This window comes from Zootoca vivipara, chromosome 11 (assembly GCF_963506605.1).
Source record: "Zootoca vivipara chromosome 11, rZooViv1.1, whole genome shotgun sequence".
Lineage (NCBI taxonomy): Eukaryota > Metazoa > Chordata > Lepidosauria > Squamata > Lacertidae > Zootoca > Zootoca vivipara.
In genome coordinates this window covers 26,812,188-26,830,776 of record NC_083286.1, presented here as the reverse complement: position 1 = coordinate 26,830,776, position 18,589 = coordinate 26,812,188, and the positions used below count along the sequence as shown (strand labels likewise).

Here is an 18,589-nt window from a genome sequence, read left to right as displayed (position 1 = left end):
TGCAGCTGGTCGGAATTTGAGTTCCAACAACATCTGAAGGGTGCCACGTTGGCAACTCCTGTTTTTGCGGTATAATTATGCAGGTATACTCCTGTTTTGTGTTTCATAGATATAAAATAGTTCTAATACAGCTGAGTCAAATCAAAGGTTGGGTGTTTTTTCTGCAAACATTATATACATGCACACATGCTGCAGCAGCCTTTATGCTCCTAGCTTTATCACAGGTGATCTTTTCTGCCAGCCTGTGCAATGCCAGCTCACCTGTTTAGGGGGTGGACTGAATCCCCAGTGAGAGGAGGGCCAAGACTCCATCTTCCTCCCTACAATTACAGGTGGTCAGTACAATACTGACCTCCTGCTATTTCTGCTGTGTATGTAGATTCAAATCCATTGTAAAAGAAGTGCAAGCATGCCATGGAGCCCTGTAAGCTGAGTTCCAGCTGCTCAAACACCATTTTCTTCACCTCAAGTTTTCTCTATTGCATTCTAACAATAACAATAATTAATAATAATTTATTATTTATACCCGACTCTGGGTGGCTCCCAACAGAATAGTAAAAACACGATAAAACATCGCACATTAAAAACTTCCCTAAACAGGGCTGTCTCCAGATGTCTTCTGAAAGTCAGATACAGTGGTACCTCAGGTTAAGAACTTAATTCATTCTGGAGGTCCGTTCTTACCCTGAAACTGTTCTTAACCTGAGGTACCACTTTAGCTAATGGGGCCTCCCGCTGCCACCGCAACGCTGGCACGCGATTTCTGTTCTCATCCTGAGGTAAAGTTCTTAACCCAAGGTACTATTTCTGGGTTAGTGGAGTCTGTAACTTGAAGCGTCTGTAACCCGAGGTACCACTGTAGTTGTTTATTTCCTTGACATCTGACGGGAGGGCATTCCACAGGGTGGGTGCCACTACCGTGAAGGCCCTCTGATAATTGATAAATGCCACTTATGTCTGTTCTTTATTTTATCAGCAACATGGTTTTGGTCTTCCTCTCATTTTTTAAAATTTCTTTACAGCCTCTTAGTGATTCTGACCTAGCTGATGAATTTTCAAAAGATTTCGCCTGTCCCACTCCTCCCGCAGAAATATCCAAACCATCTACACCTGCCGATGTGCCTAAGGTGAGTTTACTTTGCCTAGGAAACCTGCCTTAAAATTCGGAATCTTTCGTTGCATTGGGTGCAGAGAATTAAAGGTGGAAGAAGCTTAATTCAGGCATAGCATTTCCGTTCTTCCTTTCCTCCCTCATATTCCTCCCCATGTGTCACTTGTGTACTTAGCCTGAGGGCAAGGTGAAGATGTGGGTTGGGAACATACCAGGGGCCAGAGCTGGTGGTGTGCAAAGCCACACAAGGGCTGAGACTTATATCAGCTGCTTAATATAAGGCCATGGGGGTGTGCACAAAGATGGCAGGTGGGCAGGCCATCCATGCTGTGGGCTCCTGTGAAGCCTACCTACTCATTGGGAACAGAACACCTACTCATTGGCTGTTCTCAGGCTAATAATAGATATTGCTGTCTTCTTTCAGAAGCCAAAAGCTGCTGAACCCCCCAAAACTCCCAAAGAAAATGTGGCCACATCACCTGCAGTTCCTCCAGTGCAACCTTCAGCTCCATCAGGAGTTTCTACAGTGAGTAGCTTCTTATAGATCCAAAGCCAAGCCCATATTTTGGGGGCACCAGCCATACCTGTGTATGTCACGGTGTAGCACCGAATGACTCTGTGTCTGCCTCCTGGAAATTATGTTGTGAGGTGCTACAGAGCACTGTTTGGTCCCCAATGCTTTTTAACAGCTATAAGAACCTGTTGGGAGATTTGAAGCATGATATCTACAGTATATTGATGACACTTGGCTTGACTTCCATGTAACAGGCCTGGATGTGCAAGTCCTGAGCTGTCATCTGGATGCAGTGTTGGGCTAGCCGGGGGCCACTAAACTGGAACAAAATCCTACCACTTTGCCTGTCCTGAATGGAAGTCACACTCCCTTTAAAGAAGGAAGTTCATAGTCTAGGGCACCAGCTCTATTTGGACTACGACTCCCATCATCCCTAGCCAGCAGGAACAATAGCCTGGGGATGGTGGGAATTGTAGTCCAAAACCAGCTAGTGACCCAAGTTTTGGAAACCCAGATCTAGGGATATGTAGCAAGGAAGTTAGTATAATGTGGGGTGAACGAGGTAACCGTTAGGTGGATTTGTAGCTGGTTGACTGACCGAACCCATAAAGTACTCATCACCCTGGAAAAACACGACTAGTGGGGTGGCACAGGGTTCTGTCCTGGGCCTGTTGTTTTCAACATCTTTATAAACAACTTGGATGAAGGAATTGAGGGGATGTTCACAGCGGCGTACCTAGCTGCTCAGGTGCCCGGAGCGACGCACACACCCTGCAGTCAGGGGTGGAGCAAGCCGCCCATAGGGGTGGGGCGAGCCAAGGCAGGGCATGTTGCGTCAAGGCAGGGCACATTGTGTGGAGCCTCTCCGCTGCCTCCCCCGCAGCTGTAGGGCAGACGCAAGCTCTGTGCTGCTTGAAAAAGTAGTGTGGAGCTTGCAGGCAGTCCGCCCACTGCCTCCCCTTCAGGATAGACGCGTGGCTCAGGCTGAAACACATATTAAAAATACATATTTTTTGCCATTTTGTCACCCCCCTCAGTGATGACACCCGGGGTGGCCCGCAGCCCCCTTCCTACACCACTGGTTGTTCATCAAATTTGTGTGGTCCTCTATCGGCTGTGGTGGCTCATGTACCAGAAGTAACGTATTTAGCATTAACTCTGGCAGTATATACTTGTTTCTGACCAAACTAAGCTTCCTGGTATATATTTTGCTCTAAGAGGCTTAGTTTGGTTAACGTGAAATACATTACTTCTGGTAAATGAGTCACCACAGCTGCTAGAGGGCTGTGCATAGTTGTATCCTGGGCTTTTTAGACTCCTCTACCCATGTACTATCTGAAACCAAAGGGGCACATTGGTTACCAGATGTGAAATATATTGGCATTATTTTCACATGAAGTATGCTATGTAATTACAAATTTTGTTCCTGCTATCTCATCTCAGAAGCCCTCAGCAGCTGAATCCAAAAAGAGTTCTACAGAAGAAGTGGTGTCTGCTGCTGCTGCTCCTTCTGTGGCATCTTCAGCTCCCTCAGTAACTTCTCCAGTGAGTAACCAGTTGTGAAGGTCAATTAAAAAAAAAGTCCTGCACATTACTTAAAACTGTTGGTACAAAATTGTTTGGCATTACTGACTTTTCTTTGGGATATTTAGATTGTAGATTTTTCTCTGCCTTTGCTCATTAACTGTTGGATGTGTTTAGCTATTATGAGTGCAGTCTGCTAGTGGGAACTCTTGAAGTCCCATTGAACTTAAGAGAACCTTGTGTGAAAGTAGATCTTCCTTTAAAGTGGGCTAAGCTAGCAAAGTTTCCATGTGGATTTTGCCAGTGTACATAACAGAAAACTAATTCATATAATATAGAAAAGCTCTGCACTAATGCATTGCCACAGGCTATCCTAAAGAGACAGTTACTCAATAGCAGTCCATGCTGTCAGGCAAAACCATCCTCTTGACATCAGGGTCACTGCAGCTTACCTGGATGGTGATGAGACAGGGGGAATATGATGACAAGGGTAGAGCTCTGTGAGTACGCTGGAGGGAAAACTGGTCTGGCTCCACTGGTGCGCTTGTGCAGTGCCAACCCAGTCCTGTCCATGTAAGCTGGTATCAAGAAGGTGGTTCTGTGGCTCCACCCAACCACATTGGCCACTCCTATAGTCAGTTAATCATATTAATACTGCTTTGTAGAATTCTGTCCCCAGGGAAGTTCAGCTGGTGCCTTCAATATATACACCTTTGGGTGCCAGGTGAAGACATTCCACTTTAACCAGGCATTTGGCTGATTGACATCCAACGCCCTTTAAAACGTGTTGTGGAAGGATTGTTGGTTTGTTTTTGTTCTTGTTTGTATTGTGTACTTTGTAGTTTTTATATTGTAATTTTATGTTGTAAACCGCCCTGAGATCTATGGGTATAGGGTGGTATACATCATCATCATAATGATGATGATGATGATAATGATAAGTGAATCACCTCCCATAAAACTAATACTTGGGTAGTTAAGTTTTAATAAATGTATTTGTCAGCTGCTCCATCATTTGCACTCTAAGAATATTGCTTCGAACATTGTTTTCCAAAGCACTAAGCTGATTTAAAATAATGTTATTTCTAGACTTCACAGGTACCTGATGAAGCCCTGGAAGCCTTATCCGGAAGTCTAGGAAAAGTGGAGCCTCACCCAGAAGAAAAGAAGCCTGCTGTGGATAAAGTGAAGGTAATCAAATGATCAGAGTCCAGCGGCGTAACAAACATCTATCTTCCTGTGTATAACTGTTGGATCTCTCTTACTCTCTCTTGGGGGAGTGTACCAAATTGTTAAATAACAGCAACTGCACATAGAAAGCTAATTCCTGATATATTTAAGACAGCCTTCCCCCATCCTGGTATTTTCCAGATGTCTGGGGCTGCAACTTTAATCACCGACCCATCATTTTCAATGGTCTGGGATAATAAAGTATGATGATCAGATGATTTTATCTCTCTCCTTCCAAAAAATGCTACATAGGAGTTTACCATAACATTTTCCAGTCTTGCATACAGGATAGGCCAAGATATAGATGAGGCACAATGTCGGGCAGTGAAATTCCTGCCTTGCCATACTTGGAAAAAGCCTCTGTTGCTATGGGACATGGCTAAAAACATTTCCCTCCATGCACTTTAATAGTGCTCATATTGATGGGGGGCGGGGCAGGGAGTTTCCAGTTGCAGCAAGGAACATGTCTCTGATTACAGAATGCAAACTGGACTTACTGGTATTCTGAAAGGTTAGTAGTAAGTGGACACTTCCAATAAGCTGTGTTTTAGTTGACTGAAGCTTTAATTATATATTGTATACACTTTCATATGCTTGTATGCTACATGTACTATTATGAAACCACATGAGAGGGAAGAGTCTCTCTTTATACACGTTGAGAGCTTTCATTTTCCCCTGCTCCTTCAGGAAAAAGCAAAACAAGAGGAACGTGAGAAACTTGGAGAAGATGAAGAAACCATTCCTCCTGATTATAGATTAACTGAAGCAAAGGTGATTGATTTTTCACTTGCTGCATGATCTTTCAAGTCAAATTAATTGTATGAGTAGCAGCCTTAAGAATTGTATGTATTTGCACACCTTGGGTGCAAGATATAAAATGTTTTGTGTTGATGAGTGAGAGAGAGAGGGTGGGGGCGAGGGTGGTGTTCAGTTTTTCAGGAAATATATCACTTGTTCATAGAATAACCAGCAAAGTCCCAGCCCTATTCCAGTCTATTCTCTTAGCAATGGAGATTGTCCTGCTCAGATGAAGCAGGAATTTAAATATACAGCCCTAGGCCATGAAAGGCACACCCTTGATTGGGGGCAGTGCAGTTGATCCATTCTTGCCTGGCGTGCTATGGTCCATGGGGTCACGAAGAGTCGGACACGACTAAACAACAAAAATATTCATAAGTAGACAGACAGCTGCATTTTACTGTAACTGAAGCTCCTCGGCCAACTTCAGAGGCAGCACTGCGTAAACCACACATCATATTATTCCCACTTGGAGGTTCCAAAAGCATGGAGCAGTGTAGCAAGAACCCCTCTATTCATGATGAGTGGGTCCTATTTACGTAGGACAGGCAGTTGGTTAAAAGTACAGGAACATGCTTATCAAAAAACATAGCCTCCAAAAACACTTTTCTACTGTTCTGATGGGTGAGCCTTGCATTTTATACATAATGATACTGTGGCAAATTCAGTCACCTGCCATAGCTCATTTGTTAACCAGTGCCATATTTTCTCTGCAGGATAAAGATGGGAAGCCACTTTTACCAAAACCTCAAGAAAAACCTAAGGTTGGTGAAAAAATGCTCCTAACAGGCTGTTTTACTGGTTCTTTTGTTCATTTTTTTTTAAAAAAAGTTTACTAAGCACATAATTTACTACAACCAGAGACTAGAGAAATGGTTGGCATATTCTACATTTTCAACACAAAACTGAGAAAAAGTAATACAGTGTTTGGTTTCCAGTTAGTTTTCAAGAATAAAACGGAACCTTTGTTGTGTTCTAATATATATGTATGTTTATTTCTAGCCCTTGAGTGAAAGTGAACTTGTTGATGCTTTGTCAGAAGGGTTTTCTTGTTCTTCAGCACCAACGTCGAAGGCTGCCCCAGCAGCTCTACCTCAAGTAAGTCGTGTGTGTGTGTGTGTGTGTGTGTAAACAAGACTATTTAACTTTTAGACATAGTGAAAGTCAGTTACATACAAAGAATCATAGAATTGTGGAGTTGGAAGGAACCCCAAGAGTCATCTAGTCCAACCCCCTGCAATGCAGGAAACTCAACTAAAGCATGCATGACAGATGGCCACCCAACCTCTGTTTAAAAACCTCCAAGGAAGGAGAGTCCACCACCTTCCAAGTCCCTTCAAACAGGTCTTATTGTCAGAAAGTTCTTACTGATACTCTGTGTGAGCAATGTACACTCATTCTTGATTTGTTGTTATTTAATTATGCTTGTCAAAACCACCAGTGGTAGATATTTTTACAAAGGGGCTTTGACTATCCTGGAAGGCCTCTTCTCTTTGCATCCAATACTTAGGAGGTTGGTGACACCTTTAAGGGGAAGAAACACACCTGAGACTTGGCAAGCTTTTATGAAGGTGTGCTGTAGACCCAGTGCAGAGTGGTTTCAGAATACTGATCTGAACAAACTGTATGGGATGCAGGGCACATGGCAGTGAGCTGACTGTAGCCCAAACTGATGTGGACACAGTGTGAAACAGATACCTGGTTCCTGCCAGCTGATTATCCTTCACTGTCTTCTGGCACGTGTTTATGAACCCATTGTTTTTATTGTAGAAACCTACAGGTGCTGGCAAACCTGCTGTTGCACCTACTGAAGAAGTTATCTCTTCTGCTTCTGCTTCTGCAGTCCATTTATCAGCTCCTCCACCAGCAGCAGCTACCCCAGTAAGCAGAATATTTCCTACCCGCGTTAGTTTCTGTGACCAAAGCCTTTGATTGCAGTTTATTTTCCCTTTAAAAATGCTTAGCCTCCTTATCATTTAAGGCTTGTTAATTATAGGAACATAGGAGCTGCCTTACTCCAAGTCAGACCATTGGTCCAGCAAGTTCAGTGTGGTCTACAGCAGCCTTAACCAACTTGGTGCCTTTAAGATGTTTTGGAGTTGTGGTCCAGAATCACTGGAAAGCACAAGGATGATGGAGACTAGTCTTCAGTGACAGACAGCAACTCTCCAGGGATTCAGTCTTTCCTAGCCCTACCTGGAGATTGAATCTGAGACCTTGGGCATGTAAAGGTGCAGCCCTGTCCCTCAATTGTATTTTGGAGTTCAAAATGTCTTTGGAAAGATCTGTGCATATAACCATCTTTGGAACAAAAATTGTCATTTTTATATGGAATGCTATTTTTCCATTTTAAGGTAGAGTGGCTAGCTTCTTAACTGCTTTTTTAGTAATGTTGAATCATAGTTTGAGGCTAATCAAATTTGTTTTACAAAGGGCTATAAAACAGTTATGGGTTGAGGTGCACTGGAAGCCAATGTTACTTACTTGCAGCAGAATGGGTGGTTTTTTGTTTTTGTTTTTTGGCCTGGCTATGCATATTTTGTAACTTTCTAAAGTTTTTTTGAGCACTCTGAGGTTAACTTTCTGTCATGCTGACTAAAGCAACTCTGATACCATCAACATTTTTTATTTCTGAGACTGCATGCAGCATATTTTGTTTTTGTTCTTCTCAAATCTGTTAGGGTAGGAAAGAACTCGACGATGCTGCAGATCTTCTTGCAGATTCATTGGGGCAAAGAGAACCTGACCCGGATGAAAACAAACCACTTGTTGATAAAATAAAGGTGAGAAAAGTGTTTGTCCCCTCCACCCCCCCCCCCCGCAGCACAGCTGCCTTGACATGTTTGTGAGTACCATATTCATCTCCCAAATCTGCATAGGAAGCTGAAAGAACTGAGTTGGGTGGTGGTTGTGGTTTTGTTTTGTTTATTTTGGGGGCTAGGGATTTAGTCTATGGCTTTCAAGGTCACCCCTTCATCATTGCTAGCCCACCATACTACTTCCCTTGTCCTTTGCAACACCTGAGGGCAGAGTGAGGGTCTTCTGATTTCTGCATATTGTACAAGGTATATTTAGCTACGAAAGCAGGGGGCTATGCAGGGTATTTTTGCATTTCAAGAGGTCCCCTTTCATGGAAAGTGTTTTGTTGTTTCAGTTGAACTGAATTTGCTTTCTGTTATTGTGACAAACATTTTTTAAATTGCCAAAGGACGTGTGTAAATAAAAGCAACCTCTATTTTTGCAGCATTATGTCGGTCTTTGGATTGTTTTTTGTAAAGTGCAGCTTGTTCACAAATAAGCAGTAAAATTATTATTTATTCAATTTGTATCTTACCTTCCTTCCGAGGTAGCCCAGGGCAGCAAACATTGCAATGATAAAATGTTAAAAATAAGTTGTTACTACACACATTGCTATTTTGTGTTTAGTTGTCATAGGGAAGCTCTAATGGACTGTTACTTTTTACAATATTTGGTGTGATAATTGTTTCCATTTGGGGTTTTGTTTCATGGTTGTTGTTGTGTTTTTCTTCAAAATTTATGGCAACTTTTTTTTGTATTTTCTACAATTTGAGGGCAAGTTTAGATACTGTGTTTTTTGTATTGAGCTTTCCAGAAAAATTCAGAACATGACTTCCTGTTGTTGCTTTTACAGGAAAAGGCTAAATCTGAGCATAGAGACAAACTTGGAGAGAAAGATGATACAATCCCTCCTGATTATAGGCATATTCTTGACTCGGATGAGAAGGTAAGCTGATCCTTTCTGAATCCAAATTTATCTACACCAGGGTGGGGGGGGGGGCCTGTGGTCCTCCTGATGGTTTTGAGTCTTACCTCCCACCAGCCCTGGCCATTGGCCATTCTTGTTCGGGGTGATGGGAGATGGAGTCCAGCAACGTCTGGAGAGTCAGCAGTTCCCCACCCCTAATCTATATTGATAGATTTTGCACATATATGTTTATCATGTCATGTCATATATCATAGTTTCGTACTGCTCTTCATCCAACGAACCCAGGGTGGTTTACAATATAAAATATATGTTGAGGGCCACATTTTACCATAACAGAAGTGAGGAACCAATGGATCTTATGTAGTCAAGTCCCCATGATGTTTTAGAACAGGGGTCCCCAGACTACGGCCCCCGGGCCGGATGCGGCCCAATTGGCCTCCCAATCCGGCCCACGACGACCCCCGCCGCCCGCTGCCGCCGCCCGCTCTTACGGCGCACGGTGCGGCGGCGATCTTCAAAATTGGAAAAAAATCGCCGAAAATCCTTTGTGCGCATGTGTATGGGCCTCTCCCGACCCAGAAGAGGTCATTTCCGGTGCACTTCCGGGTCGGGGGAGGCCCATACGCATGCGCACAAGCGATTTTCGGCGATTTTTTCCGACCGTGTGCGTGTGCGCATGCGCATGGGCGCGCACTCCCCCGCCCTCCGGCCCGCTGCGCGCGCACTCCCCTGCCCTCCAGGGCGCGCGGCGGGCACCGGCCCGAAGCCAGGTAAGTCTGGGGACCCCTGTTTTAGAACGATATTTTATAATTTGCCTTATAAAATAAAGTCAGTAGAATAAACAAGGATGCACATTTTTTAAAAACTGGCTTTATCTTGAAAAGGTTTAGGCTAACTGGTTTAACATAAGGCGTTAATCTTATTTTATAGGTAATTTTTAATTTTGTAGGATGAAAATCCTGTAAATAAATAAATAAATAAATGCTGCTTTTTGTTGTTGAAGGGGAAGCCAACAGGCAAGGATGCTGAGAAACCCAAAGAACAAAAGGTAAGAAGGCACTGCTCTTGGCTAAATGCTGTTACTTGCCTGTGGGTTACATTTACGTAGCTATTTGGGAGAGGGCTGTTCCACTATAAAGACTCCCAGAGTGGCTTATATAAGATGAGTATCAAACAAGATGATCCCCATGAGCAGGATTACCAACTAAATGGCACAACACAAAAGGAAAGAAGAACGGGAGAGGAGAGGAAAGAAAACTTGTGCACCAATTTTTAAAGCTACAAATGTAAAGCTTTCTTATAATGGCAACTTGAATGAAAACCAAAATGGCAACTTGAATGAAAACCAAATGAAATGGTTTTTCAGAAAAGCAGATGAAGTAGCCCACCTTCATACCTCTCCCTCTGCTCCACACTGCTGTTCTAACTCAATTCATTCTACTTGTGGCCAATGAGGGACTAACACGGACCTCAAAAAAGAGATCTGTACAATGATAATTCAGAAAAGGTTCCTAATTTTAATGGCACCTGCTGATTTGGTGGCACTTATAGTAGAAGCTTAATTTTGTTTCTGTTTTTTGGCGTAGAACCAACAATTTAAACATTGGAAATGGGAGGCTATGTTTAAGTAAGGCATTTATTTTCCATATCACTTAATACACACATTTTTAAACTATTCTTTTTTTTATTGCAGAAGCCAGCTGATGACTCGGCAGCTATTGATGCCCTTTCAGGGGACTTTGATCATTGTGGGAAACCTCCTGTTTCTCAGCCTTCAACAAAGGTGAGGAGGCCCATTTGCTAAAACTAGTGTTTGTTCTCATTTTTAAGATGCTCCTTAAATCACCAAGTAAGCATAAGTGAAGGCAAAGATCGCAACAACAACAAACAACCAACAGGCTTTTATGCATGCTATTAAGAGCGCAACTGGGTGTAAATAACAACAACAACAACAACAACAACAACAACAATTTATTACTTATACACCGCCCATCTGGCTGGGTTTCCCCAGCCACTCTGGGCGGCTTCCAACAGAATATTAAAATACAATAATCTATGAAACATTAAAAGCTTCCCTAAATAGGCAACTGAAAAATTAGATTCCTGCTTTTTTATTTTTAGTTCAATTGCTCTGAGCAAAGTGGTGCTGGTGGCGCTCTGAAGATGCACAGAATTGATTAGCCTGGTTAATACATTGTTTTAAAAAATACAGTGGTACTTCACAAGACGAATGCCTCGCATAATGAAAAACTTGCAAGACGAAAGGGGTTCGTGATTTTTTTGGTGACTCGCAAGACGAATTTTTCTATGGCCGTGCTTTGCAAGACAATTTTTTTGCAATTCTCCCCCCCCCCCATTCCTATGGGAAACCGCGCTTCGCAAGATGAAATTATCACAATACGAAACGACTCGCAGAACGAATTAATTTCGTCTTGGGAGGCATCACTGTATAGTTGCCCCTCCTCGTTTCCACTTTCTACATAGGACTTTGCTCAAGAGTGACATCTACCTGTAGATGCTCTTGCATTTTCTTTTCTGTCTATTGCAGAATTTTACTTTCCCACTGCCTTGTTGTTTCAGGAGTTTGGGCTTTGGCCTCCTTTAGGGAGGTAGACTTTATGACATCTTAAAACTGGTCTGTGTTTCTGCAGGCAAAAACTCTTTTTACTCATTCAGCATTGCTGGTTCTGTTGGCAGCCTTGCCCTTGCCCTTAACAGGACTGCCACAAAGAGTTTGTTCTGAGGTTGATTCCACTTTGGTTTATAAGGCTTTGAATGTAATGCAAACAGTTTCTCTGGAAAAGGGAGGCTATGCTTTTATCCAAAGATTTCAGAAATAATCAGTTTATTCATTTCATGGAAGTTACCCTCCTTGGAACATTAGCCAGAGTTTCTTAAAGGCCAATATAATGAAAGTGTTAAATGTCCCTTAATTACATCCATGCAGATAATTATTTTATGTCTTGGGTTTTATTGGCACTCATTAACCACTTGAATGTGAATCCTAGAACTCCTCCTGTTGAAGTTTCCATCTCTCCATTGGTCCAAAAAACAAACAAACAATGGTTGGCTCCATTTCACATTTCCCTCTACCCTTTTTGGCACATATCTTATGCTCGCTAAAACTGTAAACTCTTGTGACATTTAAAGACCTTTTCTCACAATAAAGCTGTCTCAAGCATGGGCATATTTATGGAGCTGTTTCTCTTACCACTCAAAGGCCAGTTGTTGTTGTTTTTGTAGAAGGCAGCCTGTTTGTCTCCAATGCAATGGTGAATATGCACAATTCCTCCAGGCGTGTTTTTCTGTGCCCATCTATTGAAATGACTGAAGCTTATTCCAGAGTGTAAGATGAGTTTATCCCATGAACAGTATATACGAAATGGTATCATCTACCTTCTCTATATGTTGAACTGGCATAAAGTCTCATTATCTTTCTCGGCAGGAATAAAACCAGCTTTGGTGTGATGGGCAATTTTAATTGGGAAACAGTATGTAGGGTACAGGGGGGGAGGGGAGTTGCTTTCTCCTCAGACTTGTTTTCCCCTTCTGATTACAGCCTCTGTAGCTGTATAAAAGGAAGATGGCGTCTCCTTAAAAGAACCATGGAACTATATAGAACGCATAGTTTTGCCCTTAGAGAGTGGCTAGTTTTAGGGTGCTTACCGCACCTTGCTTACTGCTGCCTGGGTGTGCAGCTTTTCCAGATTATTCAGGTCAGCATTCTAGACTCCAAATTGATCCACTTTGTGTGGCTCTCGCAGAAGTAACACTTTCCTCGGAAAATCTTTTACCAAACTCTTTCAGACCCAGGTGTGTTTTGATCCAAATATTAATGAACTGAGGTTTTTCTCTCTGGTATAGGATGAAAAAACAAAAGATGCTGCCACATCAAAACCAGGTAGAAAAGATGAAAAGAAATCCAAATCAAGAAAGGTAAGAAATTGTTGATTAGAAAAATGAAATTTTGCAGAGTGTAGTTAGAGCAGCCACAGCCCATTTTATAAACTTCAGGCAGTTCTGAGACACTCTGCACAATTCCTCAACACTTGTCCTCCGGACATCTACTGCAGGCCAGGGGGCTTGTTATCTTGTCCTCCTTTTCCACCATCGCTGGAATACAAACCTTCACAAAGCTGTTGTTGTGCACTCTTGGAAGGATTTGAGAATAGGGGAGGGAATGAAGAGAGGTGGGAACATGAGTAGGAGAATTCTGGGTAGGCATGTTCTTCTCCTAAGAGGTATAGTGCACATACCCTCATGGTATATTCCAACCCTCTCACAGTATGTTATGCGAGTGCCAAACTGAGGACCAATATTTATATGACTTCCCCCTAATTTGTGGCATTTTAGCCACAAAGCATCTGTTTTGTAGGACCTTAGACCCACTGTCATTTCCCTGTAAATGTAAACTGCTCGCTGTCCCCTTTGTTAGGCTCTTGTACAACATGATTACGCACCCTGTTTCACCTTTGTTAAATCCTAACTGATTAATGATCAGAGCTGTGTTCAAGTGTAGAAAAATTGTGATTGAATGGTGAAAATAAACACCCAGTTTGAAGGCCAGTTACACATGCAGTTGTACTGGAGGCTGCGTTGAACGATGTATGCCATAAATAGCCATCACAGATCATGTACATAAGTCATCTTATGACTATAATCACTGTGCAGTGATCATGAATGTAGCCATTCATTTTAAGTGCCAAACTATGTGTTACATGGTATGTCCAACATCTGTAGCACAGAGGAAGATTGGGATGCTCAACTCTTTCTCCCTCCCTGCATTTTTCCCAATCTAGAATTGTGGGCCTCCTAGTGGTAGATGGCGTGCATTTGTGTGTAGAAAACGAATACCTGTATTCCTCCCCCTCTCTCGAACTGACAGCATCTTTCACAGAGAGGTAGCGCTTTAATCAAACAATTGAAGGAAGAGAGCATTCAGCTCCCCTGTTATGATCAAATGCTGGCTCTCTCCAGGGATGCATGAAAATAAAAACAAAACTTCAGAAAAGCCATTCATGTGTCTCCTGTATAGTTTTTTTAGCCCTCTCAAATGTGTGTCTCTCCACTTCCTTATTCATGATAAACACATTGATTTCAAGCTTTGTTTTACTTAAATGGCTGTGTTTTATTTCAAATATTTATTCACGGTGTTTGTTACGTGACCTCAGCATTCCAGCCAATAACATGGTTGTTGCTTTTTCCCGTTAAGGCAAAGGAGCAGTCTTCCAGCGCAAAGTCTGAGAAACAGAAAAAGAGTTAAATGTTACCAGGTAATAATTGTTAATACTGTTAATCATGCAAATTTGTGTGCATCCTTTATGCATGAAGAATGAAAATACATGTTTCCACTCCCTTCCATTGTGCACCCAGCAGGGATTTGTGCCTTTTGGTTCCTCCACCTTTGGGTTCTCTCCCAGACCCACTGGCAACATTGCCCTGTAAGAGGGTTAGAAGCTGTTTCAGGTTACAGTTGCCTGTTTAGCTCTAAGGTACCCTATCCCTTATTCCTGAAGCCAGTATAGGCCGAAGTAGCTTGTTTGTGAGGCTTCACATCTACCAAACTCCTAACATGTGGACTGACCCACAATATTTATATATTGCATGTGCAGAGCTGTTTTCTACATAGAATATTCTAAGTGCAGTTCAACCAAGAAACCAAGACTGACTATTGGTTGGTTGCACTTTAGTAAAAGCTCTGAGTATGCTTGTTTCACACTGCACCTGGCATGCTAACTTGTCCTTCAAACAGTATATTCAAAATTACTTTTGCATTTAGCAAATAGCAAAACATGAGAAACATGCATCTTTAATGTGAAATATGCATTATATACGGGAAAAGCATCTTTGTAAAGTACCTTTAAAATGTTGGAATGCCTCCAGAAAAAAAGACACCAGCATTTATTATTGAAATACTTTTTGAAAAATAAATGCATGAGATTTCACATACTGTAAGTAGCAGGAATTCTATCAATTGGGATTAATCTTCCCAAGAGCTCTGAAAATTAAACCACCTGCTCTAAAAAACAAGGGTCTAAAAATGAAAGTTTTCTTGCATTTCACGGTCATGTCAAGAGAGTTGAATCTGGATCAAACTTGGCTTTGAATCCTGCACATCCCCCTTTTTTGCTGCAGAGGCTTTCATGGCAGCTCCGAGGGGCTTTGAGACCTCTCAGATAACATCCTATGGATCCTTGGAAGATCCTTAACCTATTTCAGGCTTGTATACATGCTTCAGCTTCAGCCTCTAGCGCCTCTCCTTTTTTGAGAGAGAGGGAAGTTTCTTGCTTTGGCAGCACCTGTTTTCTTCTTGAGGCATTGAATAGGGCAGGTAAGGGGATCCGATACTTGTACAGCCTCACAAACATCAACACACAGGGCTCATCCAAACTTCCTTTTGCAATGTGCTTTCCAGGCACTTTCTACGTCTGTGCCTGAGCGGCGTTTTTTTTGGTCCTACTGCTTTCCCAGGAAAACCTGCTGATTACCACTGAATCAGAACAAATGGCAAGGAAGTCTGCATGAGCCGACAGACCATGCTGGTGGTTTCAACTTGCATTTTGTGTGTGTGTTGGGAACCTGCTGAATTCTGTTTTATGACATAACGTTTCCTCTCCTTACAGGCTAATAATGTGCTCTCTTTTCCTCTCTGTCTAGGCTTTTCATCGCTGATGCAAAAAAAGTCTTCGTTTTGCTGGTGGATAGCTGCACTTGAACAAAACAAAAAAAGGAAGCTATTTTGCAGAAGCAAGATAGTCTCCTGGGTGGTTTTTGTATCATGGTATTTGGATATAATGGCATGGGAGGCATGCATCTTACTATTTTCAAGGACGACCTTTTTCATTTATTTTACTGTCTCTTATTTTGTAATTTTCTTCAGTTATGAGAGGGAAAGGATGCTTTATATTTGTAATAAAAGTATTTCTATGGATTTAATAGCAATGCAAAAAGAAAAAAGTCTGCAAATTTTGCACATAATCTACACATAGTGCCTGCAAATCTCAGCAGAGTTCAGAAAGGCTGTGGTTTGGTTTTTGGTTTTTTAGTATAATGAATGCTCTAAATATTCTGGAATATAATGCATTTTGGCTATCATCTGCCTGCGGGTATTCATTTTGAAGAATAGTTAGTGAGATGTGAGTACTCAGTTGCTAAGATTTAAACGTGGGAGAAGAATAGAAGCGATTGTTTCTCAATCCTTGACTTCTAATAACATAGTATTCAATATGAACAGTGCCGCTAGTATTTTCATTTGAAACCTTGAGTTCTGTTTGTCACCGCCTTTGTATAATTCTGCTGCCTCTGTCAGTGGCTTGCAGAAAGGGAGTAATATTGCATCTGAATTGCTATTGGATAGGGGTACTCCAGAAAGGATGCACATAGGACTCCAATATGTTCCTATAAGTTACACTGGTATAGCTCCCCCACCCCCACGAATCCAGATTACACAGCTTGTTTCTGATGTATAAATTCACATCACAGCTGAATACAGAGGTGCTTTGTGAACTAATTTGGATGCAATGCTTGCTCAACTTCCATGTTTTATTCCCCCTCCCCTTTGGTATTCCTTGCAGTGAGAGAAAAGCTATGGCTCCAACAGCAGATTCTGATATGCTTTGCATTATGAGTAGCAATTTTTTCTATTGACTTTTGGAGTAAGGTGCTACTCCTGGTTTGGGTCAAGTCTGCTTCCAGGTAGCGAGATCTCTAGACTACCATGGTCAAATATATAGGCCGCAGCCTGCGAGGAATATCATCTGTGCAAGCCCCTTTGAACTGCATGGGAGTTACACAGGAGCATGGCCACTTTCTGCCATCGCTCTTACTTACTTCAAAAGGAGCAAGTGCAGGAGATGTTCCTCTGGGGACATCAGAATTTTGACTGTCCTTGACAATCTGTAATGTTAATACCAGACTGTTTTTTGAAAGTCTGTATTAAGATTGCCTGTCACACTAATAAAGTTTTAGAATGTATTACCTTGTAAATTGTATTTGTGAACTGTGTCCTTAATACATGGTTATTACTGTGGCTAGAAGGTACCTTTTACAGGTTTCGACCAAACCGAAAGACCTCCTCTATCCCAATGCAGTGCTGCGCATTCAGTTATTGAATCAGACCCATGATACAGAACTGTAGAGTTTGAAGGGGCTACAAGGGTCATCTAGTTCAACCTCCTGAAATGCAGTGATCTTTCACCCAACAGGGGGCTCAAACCCACGATGCTGAAATTAAGTGTCTCATGCTCTTTTCTTGATTGCTGAACAATTTGGTGCTTTTAAATTTCACATATGTGCAGGAACGTTGGGAATGAGCTCTCTTGAACATAGTGCAACTTATTTTACTAGATCTTGTAGTTTATAGCTGCATTTGGAAGAATTGCTTCTCATTAAGGGAACAAGCCCAGGGCAAGCCTTAGACTTGCATGCTCCCACCCACCGCCTCCCCTGGGGGCAGTCATGAGATCAGAAGTACTTGTTTCAGTTAAATACCATTCAGTATTATCTTAGACTGTGGTCTGAAATGGACAGCTGCATAAACCACAGTTAAGAGTTAACCATACCTTATTTGCGTTCAGAAAAAATGCAAAAGTGGACCTATGGAATCAAAAGGTCCCGATCCTCCGCAGGTGAAGCAATGGCTGTTACTTGCTACAGTACAGTTGGCAACATTCTAGCTATGGAAAAGTCAGATTTTCTATATCCCAACACACAAACATCTCTCCTTCCTCCATCCATGCAAGCAAGAGGCATAACCAGTTCAAGGACATGTTTCAGTCACACACAAGCATTTGAGAAGGGCATGTCTTAGGAGGAGTCCCAGACTCCCGTTAGAGAGGCGTAAAGACCTGGTCTAAGAGAGGTCTAATTTTCACCACTCCTGTTGTAAATGCATAACTTGACATGCATGCAAGGCCTTAATGCTATTTCCTCCACTTTGGAAGTATATGTACTAATCAGCATTCCAGTTTTTAGAATTTTATAAAAACCTACGTTTACGCAGGTAGCATTTTTCATATATTTTCAAGAACTTACTAGTCTTCTGAAATCATACTTCATGCAGTTTCATATTCTGCTATTGGTGTGTAACCATTCCTTGATTTTTTCAAGGTTCTTATCCATCCACTGAATATTTTCTTCAATGGTTTCTATTGCTTGGTGGACAGCACGGAGCTCTGAAACTTTTTTCCCTTGGGAGTTGAAGAAACTTTTTACCTGTTGAGTAAAAATAAATAAATACCACAATTAATTCTTGTACTATTCCCATTATCTTCAAATGGGCGTTGTAGGAGACTGCATCCTAATCTTCCTGTGCCAATGCCACTAACTGTACAGCCTGGATTTAGTCTTAAGAGATTCTCAGTAATAGAGGCATAAAGAAAAGAAATGTGTCTGTGGTCCCAATTGTACATGAATTACAAATGTTTTCAAAGGCCTTTTGCTTCAGATTTACAAAGAGATAATATAAATGGAAGCAGAACAGCATATGAGCAATAAGTATCATAACAGCATATGAGCAATAAGTATCATAAATGTCTCACTCATTTATACGTTTGGTTCCGAGAACCTATAATAATACAACTTGTCAGTTTCCTCTGCCATGGATGTCCATTTTGCTTTAAACAACAACAACTGCTGTACTTTGCCTTGAGATGCATGTGTGAAAAACAATTAATAAAATAAATGA

The 18,589-nt window shown here is 41.8% G+C and overlaps 2 protein-coding genes across 12 annotated transcripts in view; one reads left to right on the top strand and one right to left on the bottom strand.

Annotated features, from left to right (window-relative positions):
- CAST (calpastatin) overlaps positions 1 to 16,878 on the top strand; it is a 62,054-nt gene extending 45,176 nt beyond the window's left edge. For all 10 annotated transcript variants that reach the window (XM_060280184.1, XM_060280181.1, XM_060280183.1 and 7 more), the window contains 15 exons: positions 1,023 to 1,127; positions 1,536 to 1,637; positions 3,069 to 3,170; positions 4,239 to 4,340; positions 5,067 to 5,150; positions 5,894 to 5,941; positions 6,180 to 6,275; positions 6,948 to 7,058; positions 7,859 to 7,960; positions 8,830 to 8,922; positions 9,908 to 9,952; positions 10,598 to 10,687; positions 12,769 to 12,840; positions 14,117 to 14,177; positions 15,562 to 16,878. In XM_060280184.1, the coding sequence (XP_060136167.1) occupies positions 1,023 to 1,127; positions 1,536 to 1,637; positions 3,069 to 3,170; positions 4,239 to 4,340; positions 5,067 to 5,150; positions 5,894 to 5,941; positions 6,180 to 6,275; positions 6,948 to 7,058; positions 7,859 to 7,960; positions 8,830 to 8,922; positions 9,908 to 9,952; positions 10,598 to 10,687; positions 12,769 to 12,840; positions 14,117 to 14,167 (1,203 nt within the window). In that variant the 3' untranslated portion in view covers positions 14,168 to 14,177; positions 15,562 to 16,878. The remainder of the gene's footprint in view (positions 1 to 1,022; positions 1,128 to 1,535; positions 1,638 to 3,068; positions 3,171 to 4,238; positions 4,341 to 5,066; positions 5,151 to 5,893; positions 5,942 to 6,179; positions 6,276 to 6,947; positions 7,059 to 7,858; positions 7,961 to 8,829; positions 8,923 to 9,907; positions 9,953 to 10,597; positions 10,688 to 12,768; positions 12,841 to 14,116; positions 14,178 to 15,561) is intronic.
- ERAP1 (endoplasmic reticulum aminopeptidase 1) overlaps positions 12,992 to 18,589 on the bottom strand; it is a 31,711-nt gene continuing 26,113 nt past the window's right edge. For both annotated transcript variants that reach the window (XM_035100169.2, XM_035100170.2), the window contains exons 19-20: positions 17,938 to 18,117; positions 12,992 to 14,144 (exon numbers count right to left, since the gene is read on the bottom strand). In XM_035100169.2, coding sequence (XP_034956060.2) covers positions 17,968 to 18,117 — 150 coding nt within the window. In that variant the 3' untranslated portion in view covers positions 12,992 to 14,144; positions 17,938 to 17,967. The remainder of the gene's footprint in view (positions 14,145 to 17,937; positions 18,118 to 18,589) is intronic.